At 35.5% G+C, this 26757-nt stretch overlaps 1 protein-coding gene and 1 long non-coding RNA gene across 5 annotated transcripts in view; one reads left to right on the forward strand and one right to left on the reverse strand.

The window, feature by feature from the left end:
- The window catches only part of LOC122525470, a 33550-nt gene extending 16474 nt beyond the window's left edge, over nt 1-17076 (forward strand). The window contains exon 2 of the long non-coding RNA XR_006305799.1: nt 16876-17076. This is a non-coding gene — a long non-coding RNA (uncharacterized LOC122525470). The remainder of the gene's footprint in view (nt 1-16875) is intronic.
- Nucleotides 1-26757, reverse strand: part of LOC122525434 (RNA pseudouridylate synthase domain-containing protein 2-like) — an 82671-nt gene that overhangs the window by 19790 nt on the left and 36124 nt on the right. For all 4 annotated transcript variants that reach the window (XM_043648238.1, XM_043648241.1, XM_043648240.1 and 1 more), the window contains exons 3-4: nt 6963-7067; nt 3251-3338 (exon numbers count right to left, since the gene is read on the reverse strand). In XM_043648238.1, coding sequence (XP_043504173.1) covers nt 3251-3338; nt 6963-7067 — 193 coding nt within the window. The remainder of the gene's footprint in view (nt 1-3250; nt 3339-6962; nt 7068-26757) is intronic.

The following is a 26757-nucleotide window of genomic DNA, read 5'->3' on the forward strand; positions in this document are numbered from 1 at the left end:
ATCTTTCTGCACTGCTAGGTCTACAACGATTCGAGCCAAAACTGTTAGTCGTAATTTTTGCGATTCTGGGTCACGCATATACCTTGCAAAGCTAAAGAGAGAGAGAGAGAGAGAGAGAGAGAAGACTACGCTTAAATCCCTCCCCAGTAGCGTGTTCTCTCTCTCTTTCTCTCTCTTTACCGATAGGAGGAAGAAAACAAAGGGGGCTTTTATTAAATCAGTACGCTGATCGCCGGGGACATGGACAAAAGCTGTGTGCTTCTAGTAGCAGCTTTGGGAGATTCTCTCTTGGTTCTCTCTCGTATTGATACACACGGTGACCACATACGCGCGTTCCATATTTTCCATTCTATTTTTTTTTTTCTTTTTTTTTCGTTAAGGTTAGGGCAACAGCATTTGTCTATTCTCTTGTTTGCGAAGAAACCCCCTCCCCCCTCTCTCTCTCTCTCTGTCCTTTGTGTAACTGATTATTATTAACGTCGTTATTATAAAGGAAAGAGAAGAACAAAAAAAAAAAATAAAAAGCACGGGATCGTTCTTTCAAGCCCTTTCGTTACGTCCACGTAAATTTTCGTTCTAACGACTCCCCCTCCCCTCCCCTCTTATTATGAGTCATTCGTTTGTACGGGTTCGTTGGTAACGAAAGGATGAATATCTTCGAAATGAGAGAGAAATTAGATTTATATAATAAATAATTAATTTTTGACTTGAGTTAAAGCATTGTACAAGTTAAATTAACCAAAGGAATATATAATGTTTGATTTGACGACTAAGGTAATTTTTCAAACAGATTTGATTGTACATTTTGCAGTCTCGCTAATTGAAAGAGACAACTCTCTTAATCCTCTTTCTCTCTCTCTCTCGTATTATTATCTTTTAGAATATGAACAGATGAATATAGTCATCGTCAAAAGGACCGTGTCATCTTTGAGGTATATTCGTCGCAAAGCTTGGAAAAATAAAGATAAAGAAATATATATTTTATATAGAGAGAAACACAAATACGGAACGCAAAACGATCGAATAAAAGTCGCTGGAAACGGATAAAAGAGGGGAAGAAAACAAGAAACGTTTGGCGGGCTTTGTCGGTGTCTCGATATTACATAAAAAGGAAAAGGATCTCTCTTGGTCAGGCGAGGGAACAAAACGACGGCAAGGAAGTTTCCTGTGATATTAACGGAGCAGATATAGCTTTCTTTTGAGTATAAAGGTAATAGAGGAAAGAAAGAGAGAGGTACCGGGAAGAAAGAGAGAAAGATGGGGTGGGACGGGGTGGAATAGGGTGGCCTGGGTGGCGGGGTTTCTATTTCTTGTTCTTTTCCTCTTTTTACCAGGACAGTTCGATCTCCCGAGGGAGAAAAAGAATTCTTGGCGAGCGATAGCCTCCGCCGATGAAAGAACGTGCTGGCAGCCCTTCGGTAGTAATAAGAATACAACATGGCTGCCATCAACGGGAACCTCGCACCTCTTCTCTTCTCTTCTCTTCTCTACTCTTCTCTACTCTTCTCTTCTCTTCTCTTCTCTTCTCTTCTGTTCTGTTCTGTTCACTTTTCTACTCTTCGTGAGAAAGCTTCGTGATTTTCCCTATCCATAGCCTCTGGCACAACAGCACACTAGGAGTTCCCTCGTCTTACTCTTTCTCTCACTCGAAGAAGTCGGAAAAGAAGACGAAGCGATATGCCTAGGTAGATGAAAAGGAGAGCCCGAATTACCAAGACGAGGGATTTCACGGCTCGATAACGTACGCTCGACTTGTTCGTTCGAGATAGGATCGAATCTAGATTTAAATCACGTAGAGGCTCCGCCATCCGTTTCATAGTATATATCTATATATATATACAGCTATCCCCTTCCTACATATACACGGAGAGATACAGATAGATAGATAGATAGATAGATAGATAGATAGATAGATAGATAGATAGATAAATAGATATACACATTGCCCTCGGGAAGCCGATCGTACATCGTCGAGGCTCACGAAACCTTCCAGGAATGTTAGCTACCCCCTAAAGCTTGCTTTAGCCTTGCAAGGATTGCTAAAAGGAGCGCTAAAGGACGTTGAGATAAAAGATAGAAAAGGAAAGAGAAAGATGGATTATTATTATTATTATTCACTGACCAAACCATGGCAAAACGAACGAAGCACTAGACTATAGGGAAACAACAGAAACAACAGAAGCAGCAGCAGCGGCAGCTGGGGAACAGCAAAGTTAGGAAAGGTGCAAGTGGGCAATAGGTGAGGGTGTATCTTTCGAGTGGCATTAATAGGTCTTTGTTTCGTCGAAGAGAAGTGTCTGGAGGATGCCCAGGCAGCGCGTCGTCAGCCGTGCGAGTCTATTATTCGAATGTAGAGCAGATATCGGTTGTCGATATGCCATCCAACAGTCTAAATATTCGATCGATACTACCCTTCTGTTCAATCCGTCTTCCTTTACTCTTTTCCCAGTCTTCTCTTTCCCTCTAACTCACTCACTCACTCACTAACTCATACACACCCATAATTCCTCCTACACTCATTCTCGTAGCATAGTAGTCTTGCGCATCTGCATTCACTGTCTAGCTCTTTCTCTGTTTCCGCACCTGTTAGCAACCCATCCTGTTATCGTGGATGCAACTTTAACTCGCAATAATGAGCATCAGAGCGAGAACGCGAGTCTAACTATCGAGCAACGATCCTTTCTCTTTCTCTCTCTCTCTCTCTTTCTCTCTCAGGAGAAACGTCGATAATTCTATCCCAAGAGGTTGGAAACACCGATGGGGATGATATATACCTGTATGCTATACGCGTATTTATGTTGGTATGCATATATCATTCAGCACCCTCTTCTATCTACTCTTGGAACGTTTGTTTCTCGATCTCTCGTAAGGCTTTCGATAGGTTTCGATCGGGCTTCGCGTTGTGTTGGCTTTTAATCTTGGAAAATGAACGTTTACAGGGTAGTGCAGCATACGGTTTACGCGTGTATGTATGTATGTATGTCTCTGTGTGTGTGTATATGCAGTAGACTGTTCTTGCATGATGATAATCGACGACAGATTATCGTTTATGGGTGTTTAACCAACGAGCACGTAATCGAAAGATCATGATACAATGCTAGAGATACATTCCGATTATTCCGATCACAATTCAAAGATCTATTATTATTCGCAAAAGGGGAGCTTTAGCAAAGATCTTTCAAAGGAGAGGATTAATCCATCTATATATATATATATATAGTTGGTCTATAACGTGATAAGTGATACTGACCGTTTTCCACGTAATAGCTAGTCTCATTGTAACGTTCGTCGGTGAATCCTGGCCTCTTCGCTTTCAATGCTTTCGTTTCCAATTTCGCCTGAAACAGAGAAAAGTCCACGATTGATAGATAGCCACGTATACCTATGTGTCTATGTATGTATGAAAGGTATGTATGTATATGAGTGCTCATGTATGCGAGAAAAGTCAAATAAATGAACGAGGAAGGAAGGAAGGTAAAATAATAAAATTGTTACGATTTTCATTCCAGATAAATCTCGGAAGAGTGGAGGGGGGAGGAGGGGGGGGAATTGGGAGGGCAACTGGGGAGGAGGATCAAATCATCGGAATTTTTCTTTTCAACGTTTAAAACACATTTTTGATTTCAACTGTCTATTCGATTATACGCGCATGCGAGAGAGAGAGAGAGAGAGTCAAATAAATGAACGAGGAACGGGGAAGGAAGGATAAAATAATAAAATTGTTACGATATTCATTTTCGAGATAAATCTCGCGATGGGTGGACGAAGGGGGAAGTTAGGGGTGGTGGATAAAATCATCGGAACGTTTCTTTTCGCGCATTTGAAACACATTTTTGATTTGAACCGTCCTATTAGATGAAACAAAGGTTTCGTTAAACCTTTAAAAAATCGAAGAACGACGAATCCATATTTTTCGAGGAATATGTTTGCGTTTTAGCGAACTACTTTTACTAGTAGAAGCGTAGGGGTAAAATTGTTTATCGCCCAAATATTTGTCGCGTAGAGAGTTTAAATATCTGTTTGAGGGTGGTTATACGCGAAGGGAGGTGGGGGTGGGGTATAATAACTTTAGGACAAGTTTGGATCGAGGCACGAAATATAAACAAAATGAAGGGAGCCTCCTATCGTATTCGATTTGATTTTGGAAAGGAAGAAGAATCTTCTTCGCGGCATTCGGTGATTCGCCGGAGTTTCGGCTGTATCGACCGGCCATGAAAGTTCCCTCCCTTTTCGACCTCCACCCTCGAACGATATCTCTCCCCCTTTTCCCTTTTCTCCTCTCTTCTTCTCTCTCTCTCTCTCTTTCTCTCTCGTGCACAGCTGACACCAAGCTCCTCCTATACCCTGTCTCGCCGCTATCACAGCTTCAACGAGGGCTTTTGCTTTCCTCGTCCTACACGTGCCGCTAACGCTGTTGCTGTTATTGGTGTGTGTGTGTGTGTGTATATGTCTATGTTACTTCTGTAGCTGATACCTTCTCATCGTGCGTTATATTAGTACCCACTTCGGGAATAAGAGGATTCCAGAGGCGTGTTGTAAATTCGTCTCGAGAACGTTCGAGCACTCGGAATCGCATTCCAAAGACTTTCCAGAGAGAGAGAGAGAGAGAGAAGATCTACTAGATATCATCTCTCATAGCTCATCTTGCGAACTTACAAATTTAACTCTAAAAGTGGATTTGATATAGGGTTTAACACACAGGTAGTAGGAAAGTTGTTGCCGCTGTCGACGCAGCCTGTTGCTGTGCAACCGATAAAAATATTATCAATGGTGGCTGACGACTAGTCGGTTTGAACTGACTGAATAGGATGACAAACTTTTGAAATTTGCTGTTTTCAAATCTAGTCGGAAAAGACGAAAAAGGATAATTCAAGCATACCTATCTCATATCTTTGATTACATTTTTCTTTTCTCTCTCTCTCTCTCTCTCTCTCTATTATCTTTCTCCTTGACTTTTTGTTAATACTTTATCATCATCTTTTTTTTATGAATTCTCGTAGAGAAATAAAGATGGATGTAAGAGAGAGAGAGAGAGAGAGTGGCACCAAGTTCATCTGTAGTTTTCTACACAAACCCGTCTTTCAAACGATTAACAGACAGGTAGAAAGAAGCGTAACGGGTCCTCCTCCTTACCGAGCGTACCATCCTCAAGACTTTAACAAGTACCCTAAGCAATTAATTTCGACGGGGATCTCGAGTTAACAGCCGAGCTGGTTGAAACTTCTCTCGGTTACGTTTAAAAAAAAGAAAAAGGAAAGGAAAAAAAAAGGTAGAAAAAAGAAAGAAAACGTAAATGTTGGCAGTGGTTGGTCTACAAATTAGTACTCGACTTCGTTGGAACTAAGGAAAATTTAAAAGAAAAAGGGATATGAACTGGAGAAAGGGAGAAACGGGAGTGAGTTTAAGGTTGAGAATACTTAATTAAATCTTCTCAAAAGTGAGATAAAAGACTCAAAAGGAAGAAAACGGATGGATTAGTTTGGACAAATCCATCGAAAAATCGACATCCTTTTTCTTCCCCTCTTTTCTCTCCCTCTTTCTCTCTCTTCCTTTCTCTCTTAAATTTAAATTTTCCGAAATAAAATTAAGACAAAAAATAATAAAAAGCATCAGTATCATTAATAACGGACACGTAAATCGTATTTCAAAGGTTGAACATGTAACTGCGCGCTGGTAGTATAGCACTACATAAACGGGTAGGAGGAGGAGGAGGAGGTGGTGGAGGAGGTGGTAGAGGAGGTGGAGGACGGGGCGTGAACGTTTCTTGCCGGGCGTTTATTTCGTTAATGACGACAGCGGCGCAGATTAATGAGGACGGGCATCGTGGTGCCGTTGTCGAGAGCAAAAGCTCGTCGGTGCTTGCCACGTACGTCAAATATCGACGAGAGCGACCAAAATACACGTTTAGTTTTCTCTCTCTCTCTCTCTCTCTCTCATTCTCTCTCTTTTTGTACAGCACGATCCATTCCAAACCTGTTACGTACGTTTTATCGTCTATCCACGTGCTACCGTTCTGATGCCGTTCCTGGCATCACGAGTACTCCTGACTCCAAAATAGGTACAGTTTTATAACAGGACAAATTCGTCTACTTGGAACTTTCAAACAGAGGGAAGAAAAAGATCGCGAATCATTTAAGTGATTTTTATTATTAATGACGTACTTATATATCATTGTCCAATTCCATAAAGGTTGATAATGTATTATTCACGTTTAAGTTTTCGGATCCACCAGCAGCAGTATCATCGTTCAACAGACAGATAAATAGATAAAGAAAAGAAATATGAAATGAATTTAACAATTTTTATTATTAACGACTAACATTTATTATTGTATTGTAGAATTTGGAAAAAGTTGATAATGTATAACTTATGTTTAAGTTTTCGGATCCACCAGCAGTAGTATCATCGTTCAACAAGAGAGAAAGATGGAATCAATTGAATAATATTTGTTATTGATGAACTTTTAGTATAGTCCAGTTCCAATATGTGGGCTAAACGTATTAGGTATGTTTTTGTTAGAGAGATCTATTGGAATGGTCGTCGTGTTGTATTCCAACAATGTGTAGGTGTGTGTATACAGAGATCTGGGCTATGTCGTGCAGCTACGATTTGTGTTTGCCCAGCGCGAGTGACGTTATACTGAAAGCTTTGGCGCTCGGCACTAGCCCGTTACCCCATTACAAAAGCCTCGTGTCTCGCACGGTATGCGAGCATTAAGGCTATTACGCAAGAGGAACGTCTTTCGCTATTATACACGATGATATCATAGACTTGATTTTACACCAATTCGATTAGTCTAATTTTTCTGTGTGTGTGTGTGTGTGTGTGTGCGTGCCCTGTTTCTTTTTATTTTTTTAATTTTATTTTTTGGGAGAGGGGAGAGAAAAATCGCAATGAGTAGTCGAAAAAAGGATTAATATTATTTCAATTAGAATTAGAATTATTTAATCAGTAATATTCACCTTTTTCAAATCCTTGCTAGCATCGGCCTCCTCGGCTTTTCTTTTTTCCGTAACCTTAGAAGCGGGCAGTGGTATCGTTGGTTCGCGAAGGGGCTTCAAATCGATCTGCAATAATAAATATCACTATATAAATATATTTTTTATGATATCATTTTAATGGGATATATGTGTTTCTTCTATCGTTATATCAAATATCGTAACGAATTGTTTAACAAGGGACGTATTAAAAAATCTCTCTTCATTGTTAAATTATCGACAGAATATATATATATATATATATATATATATATATATATATTTTTTTTTTCCTAATATAATGACTTCGTCACAATTGGCCGAACGTCAGGAACGATCGAATTGGCAAGGTTTGCCAGGAGTTCAACCAGGTGTTAATAAAATGTTTATTTTTACATTACGGTCGGTGTCGCGTCGTCGTTGTCGTCGGTACCCGTCGACAAGTTTTATTGAACGATATAAATTATTGATGAGCCTATAATGCGTTGATTTAAATACAACATGACAAATTTAAATAAAGAATTTTATATAACGCAAAGTTTTATACCAGGGACAACGAAAACGATGATCTCGTTCATCGTTCGTGTAACTTTATCTTTCATTTGAAAACAAATATATAGTTTTTAAACAGCTTCGACAACAACCCTAATCCTCTCATTCCCCCCTCCACCCTCCAATCAAGATTAGATTTCGAAAATAGAGATTCGAGGAATTAGAAATGGATAGACAGACGGAAGTATAATAATATATTGGAAGGCGTGTGTGTAGAAAATTAACGAAATGAACAGTCGATCGAAGTTGATGTGGCATTCACGAGGAACAATTCCGTTCATTCGTACGTTCATTCGTTCGTATGTTCGTACGTTCGTTCGTTCGTTCGTTTGTTCGTTCGTTCGTTCCTCCTCCGACAATTATTTCTTCGACTGCGATTCCAGAGTGTTAGTGGTGTTCGGTGCGAATGAGGCCTCACGGTCGCTAGGGTCGCCCCTGACAACGCCCTTGCCTGCATTGCGGTGCTCTCTCTTTCCACCCTACGCTTCAACTCTGGCTCTACTATATCCTTCCCCCATAACCAAACGAGCTAGGGCTCGTCAAGAAATGCCGTACACCATGAAAAGAGCAAGAAACGCGACTTAGCCCTTCGACCTACGAACTCTACTACCACCACCACTACTACTACTACTACTACTAAACCCCACTGAATGAGTGAGTGTGAGTGTGAGAGAGAAAGAGATAAACCAACCGACAAACCCTTCTTCGACCACCAAGAGGAACACGCGTTCCTTCCAAAATCAATACCCCCATTGTATTCCTCGAAGAATGAAAGAAAGAGAAAGAGAGGGAGTCCTTTGTCCTGCTATTCCACATTTTCTTTTTCTCTTTTCATTTTTTTCCTTGGTGTTGTTTTATTTGCTTATTTTTAGATATACGAAGCAAACCTTTAGGGGTCGGACACTTAAAAAATATGAATAGTGTTATTTTTTTTTAGCACCAGAAGATAATAGGGAGGTCTTCTTTGTTCGGTTGTTCTATTTTTATTTAACCCTCTGTACTACCTTTTATTAATTTTCTTTTTTTTTTCTTTCTTTCTTTATATATATATAGTTACATACATTTGTAAGTTTACGTATTTTCATTTTGATTATATTATTTGATATATATATGATTATAAATAAACTATGATAAATAATTATTGAAGTTATACTTCTTTTGGCGTCTGGAAAAACGACACCATGAAGTTTGTCAGTATTTACGACGCGCGGCAAAGTGATTTCAAATATACGGCGTGAAGTTGTCTTCTTTTCTTCTTCCCCTTTTTTTCTCAAGCGGGTCACCCATCCAAATACTAATCGTACGCAGCGCTGCTTTACTTAAATGATCGAGCAAGAACTAATACTATCACCGTGCCATGGCTGTTGACGCGTGGAGTAATTCGATATATTTCTCTTATATTAACTGTGGACTGATATCGATCGATTGAAAATATGTTTCTTTCCTTTTTTTTAAATAATAATAATAATAATAATAAATTTTTTTTTGTTAAGTTATTTTTTGAAGTTATTTTTGAGGTTATTGAGGTTATGTTCGTTTTGGTACGGCAAAGAAGTATAACTTCTTACGTGCGTACATAAGTACACACACCAGTTTTTTTTTCTTTCTTTCTTTATATATATATATTTAGTTACATACATTTGTAAGTTTACGTATTTTCATTTTTATTATATTATTTGATTATAAATTAACTATGATAAATAATTATTTTGTTGTTTTCTGTTAGATCAATGAAGTATCCCCCAAGTGTCAAAATACTTCTTATTTTTCTCTCTCTCTCTCTCTTGTTCGTATTTTTCGTGAAAGCATAAAATGATGCAAAAATTGAGCACCGATATCTCTCCGGCATTGTCCACGAGATTAACGACGTTTCATTCGTACCTTCGACACGTTGCTAGCCAATGATAAATGGTCGGTGAACGCGTTTGGACAATAATTGTCATCGTTTCAGCTGGAAACTACTGTGCGTTCAATCAGATCGATTATTATCATCGTCGTAGTCGTCGTCGTCGTCGTCGTCGTCGTTATCATCCTCGAACATCATACTTCATCACTATAGTTTTCATTTTCGATCAAAATTTCTCTGAGCATGTGAACGCACACGCACACACACGCACGCACACGCACGCGAAAAATTTGTCCTCCGTGCTATAAAACGATTAATCATCTTCTTTTTATTATATAGTCTCTTTATTTATTTATTATTTATTTTTTGTCTGTTCCTGTTTTTCTCTTTTCTTTTCTTTTCTTTTTAAAGAATCGAAAGATTGAAAGTAGTTTTCTCTTGAAGGATTTCAAACGATATCCTTCGTTAAAAGTTTTTTCCTTTGAAACTCAAAGGACAAAGTTTGCGCTTACGTGTTTGGAAAATTAAATAAGAATGAAGATAGAAAAAGGAATAAAAAGAAAGGAAGGAAGGGAGGGTTCGGGAGGGTGGGAGAGGAAGAAAAAAAAAATTATGTAACATCCTCTTTCTAAAAAGCTTTTAACCGAGTAAACTCTTGATCAAAAGCGAATGTGATTTATCTTCTTGATCTGAAACCTTCGCTACAAACTGGAATATCTAGGTGAAATGACTGGAGCAATTCGTAAAAAGTAAATTATTACAATAATTCTTTATCTAAACGGTGACGTAAAAGTATGGATCGCGTTATGCGAATGATATTCTCGTTCAACAACCATAATACTATGGCTCCAACGCAACTAATCATTTTTCATGGAAAAATAAGCGAGTAATTGTTGTTTAAGAATTATCTCATTTAATTTTTATTCAAATAATATCATTAATCATTATTCGTCGACAAAAATTAACGCTCTTCTTGTTCATCCAAAAAAAAAAAAAAAATAACGTTTGCAGTTAATAGCGCACAGATTTTTCGTCGTAGTTCGCATGATCGTTCACTTTTCGTTACTGTCGTTTTAAAAGTTCGACGATACGAACGAGGAAAGAGGAAAAAAAAAAAGGAAAAAAAAGAAACGAGCGTATAACTTTAGAGAGAAATAACAACGAGAAGGATTCCCGCCAATAATAAGATGGCGAAAAATACTTCGCTCCGTTGGCCCGAAAATAACGGATGCGGTAAACGTTGTGTTAATGGAGCAGAATTAATTTGCAAAATTTTCATCTCGTCGGGGAATATATATTTTTTTTGTTGTTTTTTGTTGTTTTCTTTTTTTAGTTACTTAAATGTAACATTTTAATCGATATCCTATTGACAATAAAATAATTCATCGACAGCACTATAAGAAAAAATTGTTTAACAATTATTATTATTATTATTCGACCAACGGCCAGATTTATTTTTTTTATTCCCCCCCCCCATTAGAAACACTTTGTTAATATAATTTATCGTATTAATACGATAAAAATAATCAACGGTATAATAAAATCGTAACAATTCAAATGCATTCGATTCTCGATGAGCCAAATTTTTTATTATTATTATTATTATTATTATTATTATTATTATTATTATTATTAATATCTTTTATAACAACTTCTGATCAAAGTTAAATGAAAACGAATGATAAACCCCCTTCCCCAAAAACCAAACAAAAAAAAGGGAGGGAAAGAGAAAGAAAGAAAGAAAGAAAGAAAGAAAGAAAGAAAATAGTAGTAGTAGTAGTAGTAGTAATAGTATGTTTCGGTCATTTTTCATGTCAGACTTCATCATCCATCCGTATCGGAATTCCAAGTAATTTGCAGTAAAGCGAGCGTACGACGACGATCCTTTAGCACACAGAAAAGAAGAAAATGTATTCTTACGCGAGAAATAAGAGAAGAAGAAGAAGAAGAACAAGAAAAAAAAAGAAAAAGGGACACGAGTAAGGGAGAGTAGTAATATAAACGAGTGTAAGGGAGAAAAAAAATGAAAAAACAAAAAGAAAAAAGAAAAAAAGACAAAAAAAAAAATAGGAAACATCAACGGTTTCGGTAGGTTGTCGTCTGGTTTCGTTAGGAACACGGAATACCTCATTTCCTAATGGGCCAAGCCGACTCATCCAAGCAATTCTTATTCCTCTCTCTCTCTCTCTTTTCCACCCTTTCGAATCCCTTCGTGCCATCATCGCATCCTCGTTCACCCAGGCAGGCAACTTCTTTTGTAATTAAATGCCACGAACGAGCCACGCGTGAAAGAGCAAAACGCGTCACCAGCAATGCGGTTTCCTCTCGCGCATCGTGTCATCACCTAGAATAAGCAATCAGAGAGGGATTTCTCTCTCTCTGACTGGTGTGAGTGGGTTGGTACACGTTCCCTCTCCCTCTCCCTCTCGCCCTGTGGTTGCTTGTCGATTAAAAAAAAAAAGAGAGAAAAATTGTCGTAGCAATTTCATAGAGAAAACTACTACTCATAAGAGATAACTTCAATTTTATAATTTTTCCAATGAAATCTTCGACGATTATAATTATAGGAAATTGTCTGCTGCACGATTTTCGATAATAGAAATAATTGGGAAATAACGATTTGTTTGCGCTTATATGCCGGGGAAATGCATTTGGAAAGTCTAATTTCGATTTTCCGAGTGATTAAACTTCAATACGAGTGTGTTACAGTCATAGTATTTCATTTAATCGCTAATTATTAAGGTTCTAATTATTAAAAATTTAGTTAGAATAATAAAAAGAAATAATAATAATAATAATAACGGCGTATATAACTTAGATATTTTTTTTTTTTAGAGCGTTTTTTACTTCGTACGAGATTGCACGTTGCCCGTTTTTAATCCTTACTTTTTGAATATTAAAAAATGTTTCTATTAACGGACGAAAAGTTAACGCATTTATTTTTTTTTCCTTTTTCGTTTAATACCTCATTCGTGTAATGTAAATTTTATTAATTATTTTTTTAACGCCTATCCATCCTAACACGCATACACGCGAATGAATACACACGCGTGTAAGCGTGTACGAAGTCACCGATGGGACTGAGATAAGTAATGAACTTTTACAACAACAAAGCTTTTAATAAACGAACCTCTCTTTACGTTAGCCTACGTATTTTAGAATTTTAATGGTACAAGTTTCTTTCCCGAGTAGATATTATCATGCAAAGAGAGAAAGAAAATAGGGGTGTGGGGCAGGGCAGAGCAGGGAGGGGGGGAAACAGAAAAATTGGAAAGATGATGTTGCATAAATAATAACATTCGCCAGCCTTAAAAGTATCCGGTAAGTTTTTTCCCCCCCCTTCAAAAAATTACGAGGGAAAAGTTTTTTTCTACGTCGACCATAATATAATGACCATGACTTTTAAATATTAATAATGTATATATAAAAAAAAAAGAAAAGAAAAGAAAAGAAAAAAAGAAATACCGAATAAAATATTACTAAATGCTTTAAGGAATATTAGGATGGTACATATTTTATTAAACCAGTATTTAAAACAATTTTTTTTTTTGTATCAATCCGAATTTCAAATAAATGATCAACGTTTAAACGAAATAATATTATAATGATCGTATATCTCTTATATAATATTTATCATTTAATTAATTAACATACTGAATTGATATTATCACTGAATACTTTAGGAATATTACGAAATTCACTTTTTGCTGCTTGTATTTATCGATTTTGTGTTCTCTCATAAAATATTTATATTTTAATTATAATCTTTTACAAAGATTATAATTAACATCTCTTTAATGATGGATAATCGATATTTACTTGTATATTTTATTTTATGCATTAATATCCCTTTCTTCTTGTCCAAATGGGCTTAAAAAACAAATGAAATGAAATAAAAAATATTACAACTCTCTGATCGTATATTATATTAAATATATTTATCTAATTAAAATAAATAATAACTAATGATTTTGATATATTTCAGTATACTTTCTATTATTAATATTATTACTAAGAAGCCAAGAACTCGAAAGAAACTAAAAATTTGGATCAGCAAGCTGTCAAGTTTCTGCCAATCAAGAACACGTGTCGCCAATAGACCGAAAAACATTTTCCTAAGTCTTAAACAGCCGGTGCGCTGTTTGAAATTTTACCTTTGAAGATATCTATAAGTGTGTCTTGACGTTTACGTCAGCGTATACAAAAACTTTTGTCTAAATCAATTGTGAATGTAAATCCATCGGTCTCGTTTTCTCGTTAGCTTTTAACAGTAAATTTACATCGTATTTAAACGAGCTACTTATTCGTTTAACTTGTCGAATAAAAACTGACTACTAGTAGTAGTAGTAGTAGTAGTAGGAGAATCGTGTTCTTCACTTCCATTACAACTAACAGGGTAATACAACAAAATCCTTAAACTTTCGTAAAACGTTTTCTCAAAGTACTTTGACCACAGCATCTCTCTCTCTCTCTTTTTGTGTTTTAGCAAGAAGAAATAATAGGATTACGAAAAATAAGATTAAAAATAATACTACGTCGTCGCGGCAAAAATAAACTGAAAAGAGAATGAATATCCTAAGTTTTCCCCAATGAAATAAAAAGGAAATAAAATAAAAGAATAATCCCCTTTTCGATTCCGGTTCGATGTTGGAACGCGCTATGTTCCGTGTCGAGGGAATTAGAGTGGCTGTAAAAAAATAAATAAACGAAAATAAAAATATAAATAGAAAGCGAAAGAAAAAAAAAGAGAAGAAAAAAAAAAAAACAGAAAAAATATAGAAGAAAAATTTCACGGGATGTACATCATCGTTGTTGTAGGACGGACGATACACCAATGCGAATTTAAAGATTAATCCTACGGACTGATAACTTATGCATGCCGCTCGGTGGTCCGATGTTGGAAATATGCGGTTATGGTACGTGCATATAAATAGGCATAAGAGAGATAAAGAAAGGCAGTCAACAAAAAATTACAGGGTCACGGAATAAAAAGAACCGGTTTGGAAAATCCGCTTAATTCGTATCAAAACAAGAAAAGCAAATAAAAAGAAAAAAAAGATGTATATTAAAATACATGAAGTACGGTATTACGAAAGATGGCAAACGAGTAATATGATATTCGGTAGAACAAATATGAAAACTAAAAACGATTATAGTGTAGAAAATATCGAAATTCCCATAACTCGACGTAATGAATGCATGTTGATGTGTTCGAAGTAGTTTTCTTTTAATGTTCGGATACTTCCGAACAATCTAATGTTATTTAAACGACGATATAAAAAGGGTGCTTTTAATAAAAGCACGATACGATGGCGTAGGAGTTCGGTTTCTGGTCAAATCCGATTGGTCGTAGCACGTTTTGCAGTTTGGTCGTCTATGAACCTGTTAAACCGAGTTAAGTGTTTTGGTGGTTCTAACATTACTGTATATATATATATATATATATAATCCATTTTATTTTATTCCCTTGGAATACTACCTCTTTGTTTTCTTCATTTCTTTCTTTCTTTCTTTCCTTCCTTCCTTCCATTCTTCTTTCTCTCTTTCTTTCTTTTACGTGATTTTATTTTTTTCTTTCACCATGCACCATTCCGTGTTGCGCACTCTGTACGTTTTGCTCTTTGGAGAATTTAGAAATCAACGCTTCCAAGCTCGTGCTCGAGCAACGAAATTTCGTTGGATTTTAAAATGGGATTTCTCGAAAAAAAAAAAATAGTAAAAAAAAAGGAAAGAATGAGAGAAGAATTTTTCGAATTGGATTACCGAATATTTAATTTTCTATAACAACAAAATCTTGTAACTGTGTGCGAATTCACGTACTTTAGTAATTTATTCGTTTTTAAATATATTATATTTCATTTAAAGAAGATAATTAATTTTAATCTCTCGTATTTATTTAAAAATTATAATTATACAGTAGTATTTTCGTAAACACGAACAAATATTATATAGGGGGAACCTGTAAATAATATATCAACGCATATTAAAAAATAAAAAAAAAGTCAAGTTAAACAATTTAAAGTAGAAAAGATGATTAACCAATGGGTTCCCCCCCCCCAGTTTCCCCCTTTATCCGTTCGATTTGCGTGTACAACGACAACGACGAAATGGGGGGAGGAGGGCGAGGGGGAGTAATCATAGAATTAAGTAAATAAACTAAATTCATAGAAGTTGTTAAGTAGGAGGTGTACATACGAGGTGGAAACACGCGATTGGTTGGTATCTCGCACGCACCGTGTATGATCCGAAGGATAATAAAAATAAAAATAAAAATAAAAAGAAAAATAATATTCCGTACGAGATAAAGTGATAAACGTTAATATCATTAGCCTACTGGGAAAAAACATATTTTTTCGAAGTATTTTAAAAAGAAAAAAAAACAAAACAAAAGAAAGAAGAGACAACGGTTAGAAAGTGAAACCCGAGAGAATAAGATTGAAGGTACAAAGATTAAAAGTAAAATAAGATAGGGGGAGAAGAGGTTGGGCAGGGGATGAAAAAAAAACCCCCTCGCAAAAGAAAAAGAAAAAAAGAAAGTAAAGGACGGAGGGGGGTGGCGAGGAGGAACGAGAATGGTCGAAGAACACGCGATGTCCTTTTGATCGGTGTCCGTACTTCCTCTCTGTGGTCTACCGTCGCAAATCCAACGAGAAAGACAAAGACAAAGGAGAAGAGTTAAGGTGAATCGGTGGGGGGTTGGTTGAAAGTTGAACGGGATATGAGATGGGTTGGTCTAAGGGGGTGTATTACTGGGATAGTTGTTCGCGTGTCGACAGCACGTATATTCTAGCTTCACGTACGATTCGTTCACAACTGTGGCGTCTGGGGTGTTGCAGACCAGCCTGTATACAAGAATAGCAAGCTAGCTTGGTAGCTTAGGCTAGTTAACTGTTAGCTTAACTTTTACTACACTGCAGATGCGTCATCCTGGTGTTAAATATTTATTATAACTATTCGTAATGTAGGTAAAGCTTTTTTTTATGGTCCAACATTATTTTTATATACCTACTTTGTAAAACTATCTAAAAATCTTAACACACATACACGTACACTTCGTTCCGTGTGTAACCCATTTATAATTGCATTTAAAACTATGTTTTAATTTCTCAAAGTTTCTTTAGATTAATATCGCGAGTTTGAAAGAAAGTAAATTCTTTCAGGGTCGGTATATTTATGCTTCTCCTTTCTATCTGTATATAATGATAAAATATCTCATGTTAGATTTTGTATTTCGTAAAACGCGATAAGGGGGATAATTAACATTTCTAGATGTCTTGCGAAATATATAATCAAACTTTTTCTTTTTAGGATGAATCCTTCTTTGTCACGAATTAACAGGATGATCATGATAATTCCAAGGAAGACAATTATATATATATATATATATCTTAACATATCATCTTAACATAAATTCATACATCGTACACGTATTAGGGAAATAATGAAAATATCAAGTTGTCCTAAGAAAAAAATTATAATAAATCTATTTCTAATTCTTAGGATGATCCATCGTTCTGTCACACTTTACAAGGATCGTGATAAAGAAATAAATGTAAAATGTACACACACACAGAAACGTATTCGACGAAGAGGACTCATGGTAATCAACGTTGAATCTCCAGTGGAATTAGTCAACGACAAAACGTCCTCTCACGAGATACATCGTATTGAGAAGGGATAGGTAGGAAGCTTTATGCAAAAGGAATAAGAGAAAGAAAAAGATAGAGGGAAAATTCGACCGTGAAAGCTACGAAAGCTTCGGGAAAGCTTCGGGAAAGCTTCCTGAAGGCTGCTAGCATTCCTTCGGGATTCCTGTGATTCTCTCATTTTCCTCTTTTCGTCTCTCTACTACTACATCTTCTAGGTAGGAGGTGATGGGTATACGCATCCAACCGATGTCATAACATACGAACGTGAATGTCTGTGGATATGTGTGTATATGTACGTGTATGTGTGTTTGTGTTAGAGAGAACGAGACGTTTTAATTAATTTCCTCGTCGTAGGGAAAAACGACAAGTACGACGAAGAAACGATGTAACGCCTCGTCTCTCTTCCTTGTACAACCTCACAGGATTCCTACAAGTATGTGTGTGTGTATATGTATGTATGTGTGTATGCAAAGGATAATATATGAAGGAAGAACCAAATGAAACGGTGGGTGAATAGGAGGAAGACCAAAGAGATGGGAAAGGGATTGGTCGAGGAAGACTCAGCAGGATCTTTCCTCCTAGTTTCGTGTGTTGGAAAAATTTCTTCACCGTCTATCCAAATCGATTCATTCGAAGCTTTCATTTATTCATACTTCAATGTCTATCTGACATGTAACTCTAAGAACGATTGAATTCATGTTCCAACGAATGCATGCCTAAGCTAGTAAAGTAAACAACCGAATCAATCATTTTTCATCGAACGATTCGTACGTTTTTGAAAACACGTTATGCAATAATATTAGATAGCCGAGATAGTTTTTCTTCTCTATCGTTTCTTCATAGTTTGGGTTAAGGGAATAAAAGGTTCCAAGAGTTTAGTCCACTGAAATAGGGTTAGACACCCTAAATTGGGGGTAGGGAGGGGGAAATCGATCTAAGGGTAAACCGACGACGCTGAATCGAATGGTGCTAATATTTTTGCAATAGGATTCTTCGTTTTTGAAAAAAAGGGTAAAAAAAGGTAAAAAAATGGCCTTATCTTAGAATCTAGGCATGTAATCGAAAAAAGTTTCAAACAAAAGTTGTAGAGAATTAAAAAATATATAAAAAATGTTGTATGGTTTATCTTCGTATTTGCAAAAATAAGAGAGAAATATTGGAAAAAAGGTAATTGTAGAGTGTCTTATTAATATTTTATTAATATTTTGCTTTTTCTTAAATGAAATTTTTGTTTCTTTATCCCTCTTTGTAGCATTTATTTCTTCTCGTTTGCTAATCTTTCTATATTTTTCTCTCTTAGGTAAAAAGCTTATAAAACTGACAAAGATTATTCCTACCATAAGAAGAAGAAGAAAACTGAGAATACAAAAATAAGGAAACACAGAGAAATTTAGTTTCGTAATATGGTACCCATTTCTATCTTCTTTCTAAGGTTTCCTGATACTAGGAGGATAATCATAAGACATTCAATGGATCAACACACACAATGGATCAACAACATCAGTTTAAGAACAACGTACAACGTTTTTTTAATTAATTATTATAAATTATATCTTATTTATCTTAAAAATCAGATCTACATTAAAGAAATGTAAAAGAAACTTTCTGTACAAGATTGAAATTTATAAAATATACTTAAATTAAATCAAATAATTTGTTGAATTATTTACATTACGAAAAAACAATTCCTAAACAAAAAATCCAAACAGGTGAACAGAAAAAAAAGATGCAGAATAATGCAACGTTAAGGTAAGTTATTTTTTAGTTACTAAACTTTAAACGTACATACGAGTTCCAAAACTAAATTAAAATCCAAAATTAAATTTTCGACAAAATTTCAAAGTTTTCTCGAAAATTGAGATTGTTAACAGGATCACATGATGTGCGAGGAGGTATCTCGATTTCGGACTTTTCCAAGAAATGACGTCATCTGAAATTCTTGGAAATGACGTCATTTCTTGGAAAAATCCGAAATTCTTGGAAATGACGTCATTTCTTGGAAAAATCCGAAATTCTTGGAAATGACGTCATTTCTTGGAAAAATCCGAAATTCTTGGAAATGACGTCATTTCTTGGAAAAGTCCGAAATCGAGATACCTCCTCGCACATCATGTGATCCTGTTACAAAATTAAATTTTCGACAAAATTTTAAAGTTTTCTCAAAAATTTCAAAGTTTTCTCGAAAATTGAGATTGTTAACAGGATCACATGATGTGCGAGGAGGTATCTCGATTTCGGACTTTTCCAAGAAATGACGTCATCTGAAATTCTTGGAAATGACGTCATTTCTTGGAAAAATCTGAAATTCTTGGAAATGACGTCATTTCTTGGAAAAATCCGAAATTCTAGGAAATGACGTCATTTCTTGGAAAAATCCGAAATTCTTGGAAATGACGTCATTTCTTGGAAAAGTCCGAAATCGAGATACCTCCTCGCACATCATGTGATCCTGTTACAAAACTAAATTTTCGACAAAATTTCAAAGTTTTCTCGAAAATTTCAAAGTTTTCTCGAAAATTGAGATTGTTAACAGGATCACATGATGTGCGAGGAGGTATCTCGATTTCGGACTTTTCCAAGAAATGACGTCATCTGAAATTCTAAGAAATGACGTCATTTCTTGGAAAAGTCCGAAATTCTAGGAAATGACGTCATTTCTTGGAAAAGTCCGAAATCGAGATACCTCCTTGCACATCATGTAATCCTGTTACAAAATTAAATTTTCGACAAAATTTCAGTTTTCTCGAAAATTTCAAAGTTTTCTCGAAAATTGAGATTGTTAACAGGATCACATATTGTGCGAGGAGGTATCTCGATTTCGGACTTTTCCAAGAAATGACGTCATCTGAAATTCTAGGAAATGACGTCATTTCTTGGAAAAATCCGAAATTCTAGGAAATGACGTCATTTCTTGGAAAAATCCGAAATTCTTGGAAGTGACGTCATTTCTTGGAAAAGTCCGAAATCGAGATACCTCCTCACACATCATATGATCCTGTTAACATTCTCAATTTTCGAGAAAACTTTGAAATTTTGTTGAAAATTTAATTTGAAATAAAGATATTTAAAGAACTGAAAAGTATGATTTAAAAAATATCAAGAAAGGATGGGGCGTGCCACTTCCTCGTACATCATGTGATCCTGTTAACAATTTCAATTTTCGAGAAGACTTTAAAATTTTGTCGAGAAGACTTTGAAATTTTGTCAAAAATTTAATTTTGTAACAGGATCACATGATGTGCGAGGAGGTATCTCGATTTCGGACTTTTCCAAGAAATGACGTCATCTGAAATTCTAGGAAATGACGTCATTTCTTGGAAAAATCCGAAATTCTTGGAAGTGACGTCATTTCTTGGAAAAGTCCGAAATTCTTGGAAGTGACGTCATTTCTTGGAAAAGTCCGAAATTCTTGGAAGTGACGTCATTTCTTGGAATTTCCGATGACGTCATTTCTTGGAAAAGTCCGAAATCGAGATACCTCCTCGCACATCATGTGATCCTGTTAACAATCTCAATTTTCGAGAAAACTTTGAAATTTTCGAGAAAATTTAATTTTGTAACAGGATCACATGATGTGCGAGGAAGTGGCACGCGCCATCCTTTCGTTATGTTTTTTAAATCATACTTTTCGGTTCTTTAAATATCTTTATTTTTTAGAAAAAAGGAATTAGGAATTGGTTTTTCGTAATGTAAATAATTCAACAAATTATTTGATTTAATTTAAGTATATTTGATAAATTTCAATCTTGTACAGAAAGTTTCTTTTACATTTCTTTAATGTAGATCTGATTTTTAAGATAAATAACATATAATTTATAATAATTAATTAAAAAAACGTTGTACGTTGTTCTTAAACTGATGTTGTTGATCCATTGTGTGTGTTGATCCATTGAATGTCTTATGATTATCCTCTCTTTTTTTTTCTTTTGGGGAGGGTAATTGAATTTTAGTTAGATATATATTCTTATAAAGGATAACTCATATTTTGTTAATATTTGATTGAATAATTATACATTATATACGCATTTGAATATTCATCGATAGATTAATTGATTTATTTCGAAGAAAAATCGTTAAACGATTAGTTACTTTTAAATCGGTTATATTAATCATAGAATTAGACGAATTTTTGTGATTATTTAACATGAATAAAAGTAATATTTGTTACGTAAAAATTATACGAAATCATCCCATCTTTCTCTCTCTCTCTCTCTCTCTCTCTCTCTCTCTCTATCTATCTATCTTTTTCTCTCTTTGACTTTTGTTTCGCTCGTTAATAAAATTCGTATGGAACACTCGCGACGATCTAACATTTTCACACGAATAAATCGTGTCAACGGTTCGATAAGTAAATATTTAATATATCGTTTAAACGGGCGTTCATAATTACGCGCGTAGAATAATACGATATCATATTAGGTCGGTAGGTAGGTAGATAGGTAGGTACATGTTGCAAGCGCGAAATTATTTCATGGCCTGGTGTGAGGGGAAAATGAAGGAGGAGGAGGAGGAGGAGGAGGAAAAATGTGGGATGAGGATGGGGATGGGAATGGGGATGGGAATGCGAGTGGGTTGAAAATACGTGCATGCACGTATTCATTATATATATTATATATATATACACATACACAGAAATTAATTTCAATTAAATTACTAAATTATCGTTACGCCGATCGTAACTCGCGTTGATAAAGGTAAACGTTATGGTTTTATTCGTTATTTTAATCACGCGACTAATTTCTCACGCGGAAGAGGATGCACGATATAGAACGTAGAATTATATATAGAAAAATAGGAAGAGAGAGAGAGAGAGAGAGAGAGAGAGAAAAAAAAAAGATAAATAAACAGTGATTAAAATGTAACAGGAATTCATATTTTAATTAATTAACTAATTATGTTGAATACAATGATAAAGAAAAATACGAAGAGGTGATAATTTTACTCTAGGGGAAATGAATTATTTTTCAAAGATAAAAAGAAATTCTACGACAATGACAATAAGATCGATAATAATAACTTTTCTTTTCTTTTTTTTCTTTTTTTTCTAATTATAAAACCTTTTTTCAAAATTTCATTGATATCGATTAGATAAAAATCTTACGTTTGAAATGAAATAATCTTCAACGAATTAACGCTATCGCGACCACTTTTCTTAACCTCGTATGAAGAAGAATCGACGGAAATAAAAAAATCGTAAAACTTTTTATCCAACTAATCTATAAAGAACTTTATTTTATTTGTCGATCGATTATATACTTTTGAAAAAAAGAAAAAAAAAGAAAAGAAAAAGAACGGTAACGAACGTTATCAAACTTTTACGATAATTAGATAAGAGACGCTCGCGCGTGTGTGTGTACCTGTGCGTGTACGTGTGTACGTTCCATTGTCGTGTTGTTGTTGTTACGTTACTTTTAGAAAAATTTATTTGCGAAAGAGAATTAAAGTCACGCAAAAGTGTGCAAACTAGATAAAGAATGAGGATTACGAAGAAGAGTATATGACCTATTATATTTTCAGTCTTAAACGTAATAATAAATATCTCCTGACTATATATAGAATTAAGGTTGTAGTATTTGGGTATTATATCGTCGAGAGTATTTCACTTGAAATATCGTTGAAATATTTATCGCGTTACGAGTGGGTGTATACTTTTCGCGCTTTGTACGAACGGTACCGAAATATTTGAAGAAAAATAAGGGAAAAAAGAAGAATGAAAAGTGGTGGTAGTAGTAATGGCAGTGGAATTGGGGGGAAGGGGGTGATGATGATGGTGGTGGAACACGAGTTGGCTGTTGCTGCTGCTGCTGCTGCTGCTGCTCTAAAATAAAATGGAGGGGGGTTAGTGGTAAGAGAGAGAGAGAGAGAGAGAGAAGGGTGGTACTCGTATTTGAGGGATGAATTAACGTACAGTAAGTTTTAATCGTTCTCCCCTAAGGCTAATTATCGGTCTTGACGCAGGTTTGTTGCTGCAAGCTCGGCATTAAACCGCGAACTGGAATACGTTCAAAGCCACAATAATAACCAAGAATAGAAACAGGAATGAGAGAAAGAGAGAGAGAGAGAAAGGGGGATGACAGGCTGTTAACCAAATCAAATGGCGCATGTATCTCTGTTTGCGTTAAACATTGAAACAATCTGCATGTTGTTCCGTTTTACGATCGGTGTCTCCAAGGATATTCTCCGCACTTTGCTAACGTATAAGTACGTCAAAGAAGTTTCAAGTAGAAAAGGAAGAAGAAGAGAATAAAAGATAGAGAGAGAGAGAGGGAGAGAGGGAGAGAGGGGGAAACAAAAACCAGGACACTATCTTGAGAATTCAAACTAACCCGCGGGCTTGTCAAAACTTTTTCAGCTAACGATTAAGCAGAACTTTTATTTCTCTCGTGTTATTTCTTTTTCTCATCATTATTATTATTATGATTATGATTATTATTATTTTATTTCTTTTCTTTACAATCGATAATCCTAATTCCATGATTGCGTCAGTAAAGAAGGAAGGAAGGAAAAGTAAGTTGGGGTGAAAGAAATAAATTTATATATATATAAAAAAAAAAAAAAAAAAAGGGAAAAGAAAGGAAGAAGGAAACGAAATATAAAAGAATCTTGAAAACTCGGTAATCGTCCAAAATTGCCGTACGATTTCACTCTATTAAAGTACTTTTTAACTAACGATAGAATGATAAAAAAAAAAAAAGAAACGAAAGAGGGAAAGAAAGAAAGAGTGGGGGGAGGAGAAATTCGTTCGATGAAAAGAAGAAAAGAAAAAGGAGTAAAAAGAGAGAAGGGGAAGGGGGAAAGCGGGAATAAAAAAAAAAAAATAGAACTAAAGAGAGAATCCTAGAAACTCGATAATCGAACGAAATCGCTATGAAAACTACTCGTCGTCATCCCTCTCTGATTCTGACTCCAATTTTCTCCCTCTCAGCCCCACTTATCGTGAAAGAACTTTCGAACTTAACGGGAAAGGAAGGATCTTCTTTTGAGGTGAAGCTAAAGATTACAATATCAATGGTAAACGGTGGATAGAAAAGGGCCAACGAGAATACGTTAAATGCCGTTGCGCGAGAATCCATGACTTTTCTTTTTCTTTTTTTTTTTTTTTTTTTGTTAAACGTCAGACGAAATGGAGAAGGGTAAGAAGAAACGGGGATGAAGAGGAGCATGGAGGTGAATTTACCCTCTGCCAGGAGGATACGAAGGATTCGAGCAGACGAAGACCGAGAAGAGAAGGGATGAACAGGGTGGAAAGATTGTGGTAGTGGTGGTGGAAGAGGGTTGGGGGTGGAATACGCACAAAAGACGATCGATAAGAAGGCCTGTTGCTCGGAGAGAGAAACGTCTACGACTCATTTTTTTTCTTATTTTCTTCTTTTGATTCCCTTTCCTTCCTTTCTCTTTTACTTCTTCTTCTTCTTCTTCTTCCAATACAACTACTACTTCAATTACTGTGTGTGCACGTATTTAAAATACCGCCGATCGTTAATAATCGTTCCCTTCAATACACCCAAGTTAGACTCTAACGAAATATGAATTTAAACGGGAATCGTTCACACTGGAAAGATAAAATTACCTCGTTGTTTCAACTCGATTGGAGATTCATCGAGTTATGAAAATGTAAAGGAGAGAGTAAAAGGAGGAGGAGGAGGAGGAGGAGGAAAAAGAAGAAGGGTTGTAAAGAAGATTCGGATCGGTAAGAATGATAGGTCTGTTTATTCGATAAAAAGGATAACTTTGTAAAGGAATATTGATCTGATATGTTTATTCGAGTATTCATTAAAATCTATTCAATTTTTGTCGAAGATATTAAAAACCGTGATGAGATTCATTGAAAAATGATCAAAAATAAATTAACGAATCTTAATACCTCCCTCCCTTTTACATTATTACAATTAATAAAACTATCAACTCTCGTAATAGGCTTATTTGAAAATAATATAAAGAAGAGATGAAACCTCTGAAACAAAAAGAAAAGAAAAGAAAAAAAAGAAGAAGAAAAAAGAAATATGTAGGAGGAAAATTTGTTTCGATATTAGATCACAGAAGATTGGTAACATCCTGCACGGCGTAGGTATATCTTCAAATAAAGTATTATGCAAAACAATGGAAAAAAGATCTAACTCTGCATAGACACATACACACACACATATATATATATAATATATTCACACACATATATATATATATATTATAGATACATACATACATAACTTCGTACGGGCCAAAGACTTTTCGTCTAGGGTTTGCATGACTTTCGCGTTTCGAGACGTATCGTAACAACAGAAAAAGAAGAATAAAGAATGAAAAAGAAAGAAGAAAGAAGAAAGAGGTTCCTTCTGATCCGGGTAGAAATCGAAAATGTAATTTACGAGGAGAGAGCTTGCCGCCGGCGCCACCAGCACTATTACCAGAAGGATAGGGTCGAAGACTCCCTTTCCTTTCCTTTCCTTTCCTTTCCTTTCGTAAAATCGATTCTCCCCTACCAACTTTGTTTACTCCTCCCTTTACAATCTACCCTCCCTTTCTCTCTCCCACTCACCAACAAACCTTTCGTCCTTTCGCTTTTCGAGACAGCACCTTTCTCTCTTCGCATTCCAGGGCCCATCCTTTTTCTCTTTTTTTTTTTATTTCTCTCTCTCTCTCTCTCTCTCTCTCTCAGTTGCTGTTGTCTCACGTTATCCTTTTCAAATGATCGTGTGGATTAAACAAATTTTTTGATGAAATATTTTCTTCCCTTATTTCCTTTTCTTCTTCTTCTTCTTCTTCTTATTATTATTATTATTATTATTTGTCTAGAGTTGTTTGAATATTTATTCATTTTGATTTATTATGTATACCCATTTCAATGTAACTTCCTTTTAATTTTCATATTTTTGTCGTATACGTTATTTAAACAAAACTTTTCATATTTTTTCTTCTCGGTTGGATTGAGTTAGGCTGTGTTTTTCTTTGATAATTAATTAAAAACCAACGTTGTTTCTATTCGTTTCATTTGAAAGAAAGAAACAGAGAATGAAAGAGAGTGAGAGAGAGAAAATTGGAAAATGAAGTTTAAATCAATCTCTGGTGTCATTAAAATCTTTTACTCGTTCCACTCGATACAAGCAACGAGCTTGAAATAACGCGAAAGAACTAGAAGTAGAAGTAGAAGAAGAAGAAGAAGAAGAAGTAGAAGCAACAGCGATTACGTTCGAGTACTCTCTTGGGTTATCGCTGATTTGCTAATCGACCATCGTACCGACTCGGTCACGTAATCTTCGGCCTAGACTTTCGTATTTTCGATCTCATCGTTAAAGTAGTCGAAGATGTTTTCTTTCTCTTCCTCTCTTTCACATAAACACACACACACAGAGAGAGGCACACACTTTCCAAAAAATATATAGGTATAGTAATGCAACCATTCGGTCGATTCTGCAATGTTCTTCGAAAACTCAAACTTGTACGTGTCACGACACCACGAATTCATTTTCTCCTTCTCTCTCACTCTCTCTTTCTATCTTTCTCCCACACACTTTATTTCTCTCTCTCTCTCTCTCTCTCTCTTTCATCTCTACGGAAATCCGTGATGCGCTTATCGGATTTCGTTTTTCAAAAAGGAATCACCGAAAACTTATCTAAATTCATAGGAACCATCTCGACTCACGTTTCTACGACCCTGTTCAACTAAAACTTTGATAACCTCTTGGTGTGCTGATGCGGAAAGGATATCTCTCTCTCTCTCTCTCTCTCACTCACA

The sequence above is a fragment of the Polistes fuscatus genome, unplaced genomic scaffold (genome assembly GCF_010416935.1).
Source record: "Polistes fuscatus isolate 324 unplaced genomic scaffold, CU_Pfus_HIC Scaffold9, whole genome shotgun sequence".
NCBI classification, from domain to species: domain Eukaryota; kingdom Metazoa; phylum Arthropoda; class Insecta; order Hymenoptera; family Vespidae; genus Polistes; species Polistes fuscatus.